This window comes from Colius striatus, chromosome 2, assembly GCF_028858725.1.
Source record: "Colius striatus isolate bColStr4 chromosome 2, bColStr4.1.hap1, whole genome shotgun sequence".
NCBI lineage: Eukaryota > Metazoa > Chordata > Aves > Coliiformes > Coliidae > Colius > Colius striatus.
In genome coordinates this window covers 118386509-118400775 of record NC_084760.1, presented here as the reverse complement: position 1 = coordinate 118400775, position 14267 = coordinate 118386509, and the positions used below count along the sequence as shown (strand labels likewise).

The 14267-nt window shown below is 37.1% G+C and overlaps 1 protein-coding gene across 10 annotated transcripts in view; it reads right to left on the bottom strand.

Annotated features, from left to right (window-relative positions):
• Positions 1-14267, bottom strand: part of USP34 (ubiquitin specific peptidase 34) — a 123046-nt gene that overhangs the window by 31837 nt on the left and 76942 nt on the right. For all 10 annotated transcript variants that reach the window (XM_061989264.1, XM_061989270.1, XM_061989268.1 and 7 more), the window contains 11 exons: positions 13226-13266; positions 12566-12690; positions 11528-11680; positions 9776-9880; positions 8847-8902; positions 8630-8750; positions 7807-7990; positions 2887-3050; positions 1824-1889; positions 208-354; positions 63-119 (listed from right to left, as the gene is read on the bottom strand). In XM_061989264.1, coding sequence (XP_061845248.1) covers positions 63-119; positions 208-354; positions 1824-1889; positions 2887-3050; positions 7807-7990; positions 8630-8750; positions 8847-8902; positions 9776-9880; positions 11528-11680; positions 12566-12690; positions 13226-13266 — 1219 coding nt within the window. The remainder of the gene's footprint in view (positions 1-62; positions 120-207; positions 355-1823; positions 1890-2886; positions 3051-7806; positions 7991-8629; positions 8751-8846; positions 8903-9775; positions 9881-11527; positions 11681-12565; positions 12691-13225; positions 13267-14267) is intronic.

The following is a 14267-nucleotide window of genomic DNA, read 5'->3' as shown; positions in this document are numbered from 1 at the left end:
TGAAATAACTGTTTTGAGAACTTAAAATCTTTACAAGAAACAGGTAGGGAGAGGATACTTACCAAAGAGACAACATTGTTTGTGATGACACCTCCAAACAAGCTTTTCACTGTATTTTTCTGTGAATGAATTAATAAATTCTGTCAAAGAAATTTGAGCAAATCCATAAGTTTTCAAGCTCCCTTTTGTTCCCTCTTAATAACTCACCAGTTCTGGAGACATTTCTTCTATTTTTGTTATTAGGTCAGTGAAGAATTCAGTCATATCTTTCTGCTCTCCAGTGTTCAGTGGCTGCTTATCCATGGTATAGGTTTTACAGAAAGGCCTTGGGTTGTATGCCTTACATTCACTTTCCTTCAGGTAAAAAATACCAAGCAAAACAAATTAACACAAATCCTTGTGTTCTGAAGTCACACAGATGTACTGAACATACATATAGGAGTGGCTATTTAAAAAAGGACACACTTTACCCATTGTGTCTCCATATGCCCATTAGGCAACAAAACTGTTTAAGTGCTTAAATGCTTCTGGTGAAATGTAAAGCATCATAATCACTATTATGTTATTTATTATTAAAACAGAGTTAATAAATAGTAATGATTAATAGTTTAAAAAACACTTAATAAAACAAATCTTTAAGTTGGCTGAAGATGTGGCCTATCCTAACTGTTCAGGTAAAAATACAGTCTGGGGAACATCAGACTGTATTTCTGGACACTACTGACCTGAATCTCAACAAGTACTTCATTCTCATTCAGATTTTTCTGTGGTATAAAACTATATCATCTAGTTCTCAACTGCATGTGTCCAGCCAGAGGAAAGAATCTGCAGTATAAAGCAATTCTTTAGAAGACATTCCCCCTTCCACTGCTTTGCACATGGGGAATGCACAACTTATTTAGAGCAGAAGGAACTTTTGTTCTTGCAAAGAACCATATACACACTGTTTTCTTTGAAGGACATGTGGCAGGACAGTGTCTCTTGTAAATATTACCTTTTAGAGAATGAAGTCTTGCTTGAAGACTTTAATAATGGTAAATCTTCAGCTGATTTTATGCTCCTGTATTATTCGATGCTTATGCAAATGCTTTTTCTATGATTCATGGCAGGCACCACATGCCTAAATTCCTTTCCTGTATCTGTCTTCAAAGTGATTGTGAATTTCTTTGACAAAAGCCAGTGCCAAGAACCCTCAGCTCTCCTTGGTTTTTTGGGTTTTTTTTCATTATTTCACTATTTGAGAAATGCTTCACTATTTTAACAACACTGGACACCTGGGAACTGCCTCAATTTTGTTACTCAGACTCTGGAATTTCAACATTTTTAGTTGCTTTTTAATGCTTTATTTAAACAGATTAACCTCTAAAACACTAGAACAAGGAAAATGCAGTGAACAAAAATAATGCAATTCCTTTTATCACCAGGGAAACTTGGGCAAATCAATTATTCCATGATTAAATGCAGAATCAAGCTCGGATTCCTTTACCTCAAGGTCCACGTGACACAAGAAGAATGTCAATGGTGTTGGACAGACACTCATGGCAGAGTGTTTGTTAAAAAGATAAAATACTTGATTGGGATATTGGCATGATGCACATATGTGGAATGGAAACATTCAAACAGGACAGTCAAGCCAGTGTTTGCTTAACTGATTTGCTTTAACATGAGTAAAAACTATTTCAGGTGAGCCATTTACAAAACTTAGACACAATGGAGTCAAGCTGCCAGTAACTGACACACAGAATGGTAACCTCATTTTTCCTGCTCTTTTTTCCCCCCTCCCAAAACAGGATACTTTCAAGAATACCCTCTTTTGCACCTACCATTAAGTATGTAAACATTTTCTGAAGTTCTAGTAGAGTGGTCTTGTGTTTCATATCTTCTGAATACTAAAAGAAGTTAATAAAAGATGACTTTTATCTTTTCTGCTTATAATGTTCAAAAAGCAGCCCTTAAAAAGTTGAAACAATTTTCTTTGTTAATAAAACCCCAACCACTTTATCATGAACAACTAATAAAAATGACTGTGTAGAGGAACACACATTTTACATTTAAATACAAAGCCCTACCTACTCATCCTTTTGGCAAGTCAACATTAAACCTAAGCAAAAAATTAATGATATTCTAAAAATCTACTGCAGGAGCTTTTTAGAAGGTATTTACAACAGACTGTAGTAATCTTGCAGGATTTTTTCCAAGTCAAAGATATTGTGGGAATTCAATCAGCCCTCTCTATAATGCATCTCACGTGCACACCAGCAGCTTCCCTCTTTAATTATGAATTGCTGATTCTGGCTGAAGTTAAGTGACATCTACCAGTAATCCAATGGTAACAAAAAATGATGAGGTCGTCAATTAGGGTGTTTCATACATTATATATGCCTGGTTGGTATCATGCACCAAAATGAAGCTTCCTCTTTTACAATAAATAGCTAGAAGTATATAATATTCTATTTCTGGAAGTTAACCTTTGTATAATAATTGACAAGACTTGCTGTACTTCTGTAGAATTAGATACATGCCCCAGGACTTCATAAGAATTCAAGAAGAATGACATTTACTGTTAACAAATTGACAAATCAGGAGTTAAGAAACAACAGACAATTCACATAAAATTAAATGGATTAATTTAGCAATGGAAATATGAGTTTGAGAACAAGTTTTATTACAATGCCACTTTAAGAACCTAATGCATTACAAACATATCTTAAAAACCCCAACCACTTCAGACATCAGTAAAAGAAGCCAACTGAACAAAACTCAGGCTTAACACTGAAGGAATATTCTTTATCTTTATTCTTTATCTTTAGAACTAAGTCTATGCAGCATTTGCACTGATTCTAAACTTAAACTTCTCTCAGAATCCACAGAAGGAACGTGGCATACCTTTGCAGTAAAGATTGCTTGTCTGGCCTCTGGTATCATGTACAGTTGCTGAATAGTGGATGCCAAGTAACACGTTGCTCCAAGATTTGTTAGACCCACAAATCTACACTCAGCACGAACATCATCATGTGGCCAATAATCCCACTTGTATGGTGCGTGGGAAGCTGAAAAAATAGGAAGCACATATACAGAAAAAACCTCAAGTCAAAGTATAATTTACAAATACAATGAAAAGCTTTATGCTGTGATCAATACAATGAATCCTGTTTATGCATTCTACATTTACAGACACGAGTCAGATTGCATCTGCTTTTGAAGAAAATGGTACATCAAGAAAATCACTTGATAACAGTGGTGAGCCTTCCTAGATGCTGCACTACTCTGGGCTGCAAGTGATTTGCTGTGCTCTCCAAAGCATTACTCATGGCAAGTGCCATCTCTTATGCTTGTTCTAGTGTAACACATAGGAATGGTCTTCCACCTTTAAATTAAAGTTTAGTAAAACCACATAATGTTTTCATCAAGATCGTTGATAAATGGTAAACATCAGCTCTCATGCATTTTTCATACATAAGAAAAGGGGGTTTTATATACCATATAAGCCAACCACAGCTCTCTCAACAATTGCACTTGCTAAACCACCTAGAACATACATTTAACAGGTAACATACAATACATACACTGGTCATTTCTCCAGCAAATACAATTACTCCTAAGTCCTACCACCCATTCCCATGTCTATGTCACATTGCAAGAAAGCAAAGCGGAGTCTCTGCACCCAGAGACTGGAGCTGGGGAGCCTTCCTTTCATGTAACAGAACACAGACTTGGTATCAGCAATAACCACACATGAAGAAGAGAAGCTAGTTTCAGAATGACATCTACTCTAAAGGATGTCAGGCTAGCAAAAAGGTCTTTTTGGGCAGTACAAAGATGGACAGATGCTTACCAGAGATAAGACACAGAGGCGCAGTGCAATCAAGTGGTTGGCTATACATAAGCTTGAATAAACTTGGGAAGGGTTTTTATAGTAACAGAAGGAATGGTTTTTACTGCACTTCAAAGCCACACATACCAAAGAAATCTGCAATCTACAAAGCAAGAAGTGAATTGTCTAGCAAATCAGACTGAAAAGACATTTTATCTTCATGTAAGTTTGCTATTCCTCCATATTTCCTACCAGATGTAGCAATCTATTTCTCACACAGCATGGCATTAGGCAAGTTGGGCAAGCCTGATAGACTCTTCATAATAAGCCTTGTTCTTATATGGCTGCCAAGAATCAGAAGAATGGGAAAGTGCTTCTCATCTGTCAGTCAAGAAGATGGTAACCAGAGCAGACAAATGATTTGTAAGTGATTAGTACTGCTTCTAGACACTGATAGGCTTCTCTTTCAAGTATCCCACCCAGGAGAATGGAATAGGGAATTAATCATTCGAGCTGCAGAGGCAACTAGATGACATTAGCACTGAATTACAGAGTAACTAATCCAGTGTCCAAAGAAATTCAGTGCAGTCTGTCTTCCTTGGCATGCAAAAAGTCTGACAGAAAAGCTTGGAATGCACTGGCTTTGCTATCCATATCCAAGGATACAATTCTCCCAAAAAAGGTAGAGTGTCCTACTAATAATTCAGCATCTCTATTGAAGAAAAAAAGCAAAAAAGCAGTCTGGACTTTTACATTTCCCAAAAGCTACAGCAGTTTGAGATTTAAAGTTTAAATTCTTAATTATTTTGTCAAAGATTTAAGGCTCATGAAGGATTCCTCTCTATTCATACTACCAGCTAATTCAGGAAACTATTTGGCATCCTCTGAACAGATTCTCACATCTTCAGACAACAGACCCACAAGATGTCTTGTTGCACAACAAATAATTGTTGTAATCTTCATGTTGGCATTGGCATCAAAACAACTATTAGCCCTGCAGCTTCAAGTAGAGAAGGAAAGAGTTTTAATTCTCCTGTTTCAACAAATCTCAGTAGCATGATCTCACGTTACCTGGTTACATCGGGTTGATTGGCCAGTTGAAACAAAGCTCTCCTCCGTGTTTAACCTCCTAAGGAAGTAACTACCATGGCAGAACACCACAAAATTCCCTTCCCTAATTGAAGCCCTTAAATTGCATCACCTTAATTCACACAGTAGCTATCACTCTGCTTATAGCTCATCAGGTTGCAACACAAAGATCACTTCTTATTACTTCGTCAGAAGAGTTGGGAGGATCATCTTCCTCCTGCTTCAATCTGACAAAAGTATCTCAGAAATTTGGTAGGGAATTTCTCAGGAAGGTCCTGTTTTCTCCACTCTGGGATTTTTATGCTACTGTCTTCATTTTCATACCAAAAGCTTTTCTCCTTCCATATGGATTTTAACTAGAAAAGTAAATTTGAGCTTCATTTATGTCTATTCCTCATTGTTGTTACAGAAATCAACCTCTTCTCAGGAAGAGATAGGGAAACTTGTCACCAAACCTGTAATGTTCACATTCTATTTTAAGCAAAATAAAACTGAATTTCTTCCTCTTCAAATGACCATGCTTTTCTCTCTATTCTGCTTTCTCTGATCATGCTTCTGCTCCAAACATAACACCAGACACTGCCTCATGCTTTCCAGAAAGCAAAGCAGCCACTCTCATTTCCCTCCTTTGATCTTTTTATTAGTCTCGGTCTTTAAAGAATGCAAAACTCTAAAACACTGGCAGTAATTTTACCAACAGAGGGTATCTAAATCTCCTCTTTGCTAAGATCAGAGTCTGTATTAATTGCTAGCCCTCCCTGTTGAAAAAAGCAAGGAGAAAGTCAGCTGGCATCAGTTACTTGGCAGTTCATTTCCTACTGTACCACTTGCTGAAAATGCATGAAGGCATCCCCATGTCTTCAGTTTAAAACACTGTAACTGTGAAGCAGGGAAAAAGCACACAAGGCATTCTCCTCTTGTAGCCATCAATGAAGTGAGCTATGCTAGTGGAACTCTTGAAGAAAAATGCTGCTGCAGTTAGAACTCTGCTACAGTGACTTTACATCACTCACATTGATCTAAGTCTGAAGAACAGAATGCAGCTGTACATTTTAATATGACTGCCAGAATAATCTTGGTGACATCACTTTTAATTAGAAACCTAATACTATGTCCTAAGGAAAATGTGTTAGATATTCTGCATCAAATGAAAGCCATCTCTTAAGAGAACCCTGGCTTCAAACAGTTAGGAGTGTGAGGGAAAAATGGTAGAAGAGCAGAGACAGCAACTGGTGAGACCAGAGGACAGGACCCGTAAAAGTGTCAGGATCACAAAACTAAAATGCTAAAACTAAAGACAGCATGGAAATTTATAATACTTTCCTTCATGTTTCTCCTAGGAACAGAGAGATAGGCCTAAGACTAAGATTTTTGAAGGCTAGTAAGATTACACAGATCAGCAAGGTGGAAGAATCCCATTTTATGAATGATTGGATCACATCAATGGAACAAGAAGACTTTAAACAAATGAGGTATCAGAAGTCCTGTGTCAGTCAAACATCAGAAAGAGACAATGGCACTCTGCCAGTTGTGAGAAAATTAACATTCCTGAAACTGTGATATACTGAATATGGAGCAGGAGCACAGACCAGATGGCTCTGGAGAACTCAAGGAAGAACAATCAATCTAGAGAAGAGTATTTGGAAGAAAGCAACAACTGCGGTAACTGTTAGGGAAAACTTCAGCACCTGGGATCTGGAATGAGAAAAATACTGGGAAAAATGAATGGCTGCACTTGGAGGGACACAGACAAGCTCAGCAGCAGCAGCAGGACTCACAGCAAACAGAAATAGCCAATACTTTCATTAAATATATTATTCATCATATTTTCCCTGAACATAGGAGACTTTGGAGGCTTTTTAGAAGGCCCCAGGCACATGAGTACAGAACACAGAACATTATGAGGATCAGATTTCTCTTTTGCTTCCTCAATTGCAAGACAGCAAATCAATTCCATAGATCATCATAAATTCCTATCAAGCTAAAAAATGCACAGTGAGCATTTGCAAATCAAAAGTATTAACTAACTTGAGAATTTGGTCATTTCTGTATTATATCTGTGTTCCCAAACCATAGGAAGCATTAAAGCCAAGAGACACAACAAACTTGTGTTGGCACTGTTGCAGACATGGGGTACAGAGTGAAGTCAACACCAAAAAATATTAGAGGCTTTGAAAAGATGACAGTGCTGTTAACAGCCAATACATCTCCAGTAGCTCAGTGTGGTTTATAGCTTTAGATTTACACATAAACATGGCACGTTTCCTCAGGTTGGACAGGGAGAACAGGAATTCAAATCCAGCACAAGGCAATGAAATGTGTAAAATCCTCTCTAACAATGTTATCTGTGCCAGTGTTATTTCAGCAAGGCCGTATACTTCAAATTACCCATATTTAAGAAAAGACGACCTGAAGACTATACACAGGATGAAATCCACTCACTCCCTAGGTGAGCAAAAGATAAGCACATCTACTCTGTGTTCTAAGTGCTGGTTGGTAAGGAGTAGAAGTACAAAGCGGAAAAGAGTAGCGTTAATGGCCACAATGTCTGAATTCGTTACTACACTTGGAAAGCAGGACTATTCACTTAAAGTCTAAAAAGATTCTCTTCCACCTTTGCCTTTCCCTGTTGCTCCCTGTGCATTCTTAGCAGATCATTATTTTAGGAAGTCATTAAATGCAGACACTTCTGATGTATTTCAGGAGGAAATGGAAACTCTGTGATTGCAGCACTGCTCACAGCGGTGGTTAAGTCATCCCCACCAGCCATTTTACAAGTACACTCCTATTTTCTTTACTGAACTTTACAGATCCAAAAACTCAAACCAAAATGAACATGAACAGAAAATGCAGAAAAATTTCCCCCAAATACTCAAACCCAACACATGAATAAAGGTTCTTACACTGCATATGTTGTGCCATAACCCAGTTGTGGAGCAGCCTGTAGTTTTCCACGGATCCCTTTACCATTTCTACCAACAAGTCATAAGCAGCAGCCCTTGAAGAATGTGACTTGCATTTTGGCTGTTGTCTGTCTTTCAAACTTGGCAGCAAGAATAGAAGATTGAAGATGTCTCTCAGAAATTCCTGTAAAACAGTTCAACCAGTAGATTTCCCCATTCAGGTATATTCAGTTAAAGTGCCTTTTAAAGTTAAAACACAGGCTCTGTTGTAAAATCTAATTCAATTCTAAATATTTCAAAACATGGCCCTCTTGAAGAGTTCACAGCAAAATCACCATAAAAAGTCTTATTCTAGTGTGCAGGGAAATTCCTATAGTCTTAACATAAAATCTTATAATCAGGGTCTTATGTTTATGGACAAGTAATATGGATAGGTCAGATGTAGAGCTGAAAAGCTGCTTTTAGATTACAGCTGTCCCAGGATATGGTCAAAAAGCAGCTGTTTTTGTCATGATTTTTAAACATGCTGGTCAGTACCTAAAACATTTAAAGACAGTAAATGAAAAGAAATAACATTTCTAGGGTGCAAAGAACTCTATGCTGAAATTAAACATGGCTAGAAAGGGAATGAATGTGCTCATTTTTTAATACAGAAATGATCTGTGTAATTTTATTCATCATCCTAAGGCTAGAAATACGATATATTCTCATATATGGAGCCCTGCAATGGGAAGAGTGGGAAAAAAGTGAAATGAAGACAGTCTGTTCACAAGAGATGACACTACTTTGATCTCTTGGCAGTCTTTCAGCAATCTTTTCTCACCTGGCCTTCACGAGAAAATTTGAAGGGTGGTTTGTGCTTAATAACACTTGTTGCAAGACGAAGTAATCCCGTAAGTCCATCATCTTCTATATTACCATCTTGATGGTCAAGGATTTCTCTGCTGTGTAGATACATATACACAAAAGAGATATTAGAACTTTGTTCCACTAACAATAAAGATAATGCAACTTATAAAATTCCTGTCAGCAAATCTTACCTCCGAATGCAGTCAGCAAGATGCCTTGCTAGTGCATCTAAATCAAGCAGCGTTGTCTGAGTAAAAGCAAAGAAAATGCAATATAAATGGACAGTAATTATGTACTCATTAATCAAGTATGGCTTCCAAGCCTAGCCTGAAACTATGGTTATGCTTCTGGATGAAATTTTGTTACTGCACACAGAGACACAGGGACAACTAAAAGTCATCTTTTAAACATGTTTGCAATGATATTTTAACACTTTTTTATAGCTGTGATGAAACTATTTTTTAAAATCAATGTTGTACAGTTCTAATGAAGTAAAAAAAATTCTTTCCATTCCAGATCCCACAAATGTATCTGTATTATACTGAAAAGATATACATCCAGAACATCCAGAAACAAGACCCTTCCATTCTGGAGAACCCAGGATTAAGGTTTTCACTTCCTTCCTTTCCCATATTCCTGCCACAACACTCAGAATGACCTAGAGAGACAATTTATGTAGGGCCACCAGCCAGCACAGGCAGTGGCAGAGTTATGTTATAAAGAAGTTTTCTAACCTCTGCTAAGTGGCTGTTAACTGAATTTTTTTCCTCCTTCAGCTTTAGTCAAATACTTTAATTATGTTCTCTTTAGACCATATTGAAATTATCAACAATGAATCTAACAGATAATTAAAGTATTCCTAACATCTGTTACCTTCATCCAAGCTCATTTCCACTCCCCTTTCCACTCCCCTTTCTTGACTTCAGTATCTGAAGCCTCCTATGGCCAAGAGCTACTAAACAGACATCAGAGTAGGGACAGCTGGGAGATGGGAAAGATACAAAAGCTGTTCACAGCAGTTCACCATGTCTTCAGGAAAAATGTCTCATACAGGTGAAAGTGGTCTGAACACTCATGTTTAAAAAAGCCAACATTCATATGAATGCAAACCAAAACCTACCTGACTTGCATCTTTGACATGTATGTTGTCAATCAGTTTGCATAGCAGCCAAAAATACTCCTTACAGCCTGGTCGCAGCACTGTTTCTTCTTCATAATCCTCTATCTGTGAAAAGAATTTGCTTTTGTTTTCATGCATATCAGACAAAATAACTGTGTATTAAAGTAGTAAACACAGTAACTGCTACAAGAATATTACTTTCTTTAAGCCCCTATTTAAGGTAAGTACAAGAACAATGTCTTTTACAGTCGTAACAGTGAGTGTTCTATTTTTCTTCTGTAGTATTTATTCATTTTCTCAGAATGGTGTCAGGATGATCTGCCATAGTCTTGAAAATATTTAGAATAGTATGGACTCCATCTGACCAAATGCAAATTGCAAAAATGTTCCGTATTAGACTAGATTAAATATGAGAACCTTTGGCTCCTTTTGACGTTAGTTAGTACAACTCTAATTTTAAACTCTTTAAAAAATGAGTCAAATTACCCCAAATCTTACACAGATTCTTTTAATTTCAGGTGTTTTTAAAAAATACTAACAGAGTTTAAAGTGAAAGTAGACTTAAACTGAAAGAACCACTCTAACCTGACATCAAATACCACACAGGGTCACAGAATAACTGCTCGATAGACCCAAAATCCAGATGTACACTTTACAGTCATATAAGCGCATCCAAGCGCTCACCTTGAGATCCAGCTACAGCAGCTGAAGTCAGCACAACTTCCCCTGATAGGCACTGCTAGGCTTACAATCCTTAACCAACTTTAGGCAAAACCAGCCAGCTTATTTCAAACCATCTCTATTAACCTGCATACACTAACAGTGAGAACTGCTGAAGCAGCTCTGACAGCATCTGCAGATTCTCTTCTATTTAGTAGAGCTATGAGGACAATAATACTCCAAAAGATAAAAAGCAGCAACTGATTGGGGAACAGTAACATTCAGCCATAACAACAGAGGGTATCTAAGTACTCATAAAACAAGTTACAGATTTATTTATGGACCTACCTACATTTAAAAGAGAAATTGAGGAATTTACCAAAACCTCAACTGTCATTCCCTTACAGTGTGTTAATGTGGACACTTCCTAAAGGCTACTCTCATAGAATCACAGGATCTTAAGGGTTGGAAGAGATCTCAAAAGATCACCCAGTCCAACCCCCCTGCCAGAGCAGGATCACCTAGAGTAGGTCACACAAGAACTCGTCCAGGTGGGTTTGAATGTCTCCAGAGAAGACTTCACACCCCATGTGGGCAGCCCCTACCAGTGCTCCCCCACCTCAACACGGAAGAAGTTTCTCTTGATGTTTCTTTGGAATCTCTTAAGTTCCAGCTTGTACTCATTGCCCCTTGTCCTACCACTGGACATCATTCAGAACAGCCTGGTTCCATCCTTCTGACAGTCATCCTTTATGTATGTGTAAACACTAATGAGGTCATCCCTCCATATCTCCAAGCATAGGCAAGCTCTAAATTACTGAAGTATTACTGCTTTAAATACTTTTGTGAAGCTTTTGGAAGCAACTAAACTGAAAGTCTTAATATCATAGAATCATAGAATGGCAGAGGGGTTGGAAGGGACTTTTAGAGATCATCTAGTCCAACTCCCCTGCAGAAGCAGGTGCACCTCAGTGTATTGGAAACAGTATGTCAAACACAATGATCATGTGCTGTCATTTCTGCTTTTTACATTAACACAAGCCAGTTTAAATGGATCTTTCATCTAAGTCTTGTAATTTCTTAAGTTCTTACCCGGATTGGTTTCAGAGCTTGAGCATCAGGGAGAAATTTTAACAATGTAGATGCAGCCAGCAGCAGAAAGGATCGGTTAATTGAGTCTCCCCCATCCAGCCCAGAGAGAGATAACTTGTACAAACCATTGCAAGACTCGTGGCGAACGGCAGTCTTGAGGAAAAATGAAACAAACCATGACACATGTTATTTACAAGATCTCCTTTTTTCTGTTGGTGACTTTATTTTCATATGTACACAATACATTCCTCTCATAATATCTATCAGGTTATCAAGGTAGAGTCTGTCTTTCTACAAGGCGAGAAAGTAGGGAAATCTGTGTGGTGCTGGAACTTACTCATTCCTAACTAAACAGTTAATTTGTTTAATTTCACTAGAAGAATTTGTTCTTTCTTTCTTTTATTCTTTTCTTAAGACAAACATCCACAGCTTTGGAAGCTTGTACTCTTTTTTTCCCCAGGTTTTTTCAATGGAGTCAGCATGTAAGTTTTTTTCTGTGCCAGAGTAGTAAAGCAACAGATAATAACTATCACACCATGTCCACATTGCACCTTTAAGCAATCACTAGAAAATATAAAACATTTCTACTATGAGTAACTTCATGCAATTTTCAAGTTTTTCTAACATCAGGAAAAAATCACCATGCAAAGATCTGGTAATGCCAGACATTTCTGTATCAACTCTCATTCACCCTCATTTTGTGACAAAAAGTATAGCAGGACAAAAATACAATGCAAGAAGTATATTTAGACTAATCCACATCAGAGGGCATCATCCAGAAATCCCAACAAATTACAATGAAAAAATCACCTTCAGAGACCAAAAGATGAGAGTTTATAAACTGGTTAGCAACCCTCCAAAAATCACACTATTTTAGCTTATTGTTTTAAATGGGATTGCAAGTAACTGAGCCAAATCCTGCCTTCTTTTAGTAGGAAACATGTTTGCAATTTAATGGAAGTTTGAAAGTTAATCTTGTTCCAAGATTAAGATTAAGATGCAGTAATTAGTAATGCAATCATCTCCCCTTTAACATACCTCTGGAATAAGAAGAGTCAGCTTCTTTAGCCAGTCTTGCAAATGATCACTGTCTGCCAGACTGGATTTCACCAAGGAACAGCAGTGAGCCCAACTCACCAAGAGCCACATTGAATAATGAGTGACTGGAAAAAAAAAAAAAGATAAGATGAAATCACCCAGTAACTAACAGAAGAGGCTTTTTGAGTTGAAGAGTTGCATAACTCTAGCATATATGACATTTATTTCAGTCATACTAGTGTACAAGACTAAATCCTTACTGGTACATAAGATATAACCTAAACTCAGAATTTTACCAACATGTTTACTGATGATTGTAGTACTAATGACAATTAAATTGGATGACTAAGTATTACCCCAATTCTTTTCTGCTTTTCTACTTCCTAAGCAGTAAGCTGCCACTTTGCTAATTAGGCTTGCATCATGCCTTAACATGAATATCTTCCTGGGCTAACTAGTCTATCTGTTCCTTTCTTAAGAGCTAAAAGTAGGAGATACATAGCATTTACTGAGAATTCAAATATATTATAACAGCCCTCACACTCCCAAGGGACACAATTCTATAGCATTCTAGTCGTGGAATTAATCAAACACATAATTTGTCATCTTCAATATGTTTTCAGTACTATTTATTCATAACATACACTTTGCAGCACTAACCTTCATGTCTTGATCTGTGATCAGATTGAGCTTTCAACACCCTGAACAGGAAGAAAACAGAGCCTTTTACTACTTTATCACAGAACATAAGAGATTCTCACTTAGGAATACAAGCACACACAAGTAACATACAGTTACTCTTTAGTACCCACTACGAAAATTGAAATTTGAAACTTTAGAAGATTAATTTCTTGCAGCATTCAAAATTAGCAACAAAAAGAAAACTACAAAAATCTTCAAGTCATACCTTAAAGCTTTACTGACTATAAGATAAAAAGACAAAGAAAAATACCCATAATCCCTTGATTAAAAAAAAAGATGTAGACCAGAATTGACTCATACAGAAGAAAGCTACTATTTTTCATAAAGAACTGGACTTTGAACAAGTATTTGCAAACTTAAACCAAATTTTAAATGTTGTATTTATTTGCTTACATTTGTATTAATTACAATCAAAGGTTATGAAACCAAAAGCATACTGTACATATTTAAAACTACTCTTGCAACTCAACTGGAGGTTAAAGTTAGGCTCACTTGAAGATCTGACTGGAAAGCTCTGAATGTCCTTCAGCTTTTAAAAGTATGGTAAAACACACTCTCCTATACTTGGAATTAAGTAATTCTACAACACCAAATGCAGCAAAAAACCTGATCTCCCCACCATCAGTCCAACTGTCACGAGGCCGTGTTACACAGAATTGCTTTTCTCAGGACAAAAGGCAAAAAAAGGACAAAATTCTCTAACAGCCCATTTCTGAAGGTAAAATTCTGCCTTTAGTATATGGACACTGACTAAAACAATAAGGGTAATTTCAGCAGTAAAAGCTAATGTTAATAGGATGGGAAAAATAAGTCACAACCAGGAGATCAACTTAAAAGTGGGATTCATTTTGATTTCTCCTTTATGTTGCCTTGAAGTTGAGAACACCAATTGCTACAGTGAGAACAAAGAATAGTTTTGGCATGAGAATTTAAAGGAGCACACCATATACAGTTTGTTGCTCCATACATCTTATACCCTGAGCACTGAGAGTTCTCGCCA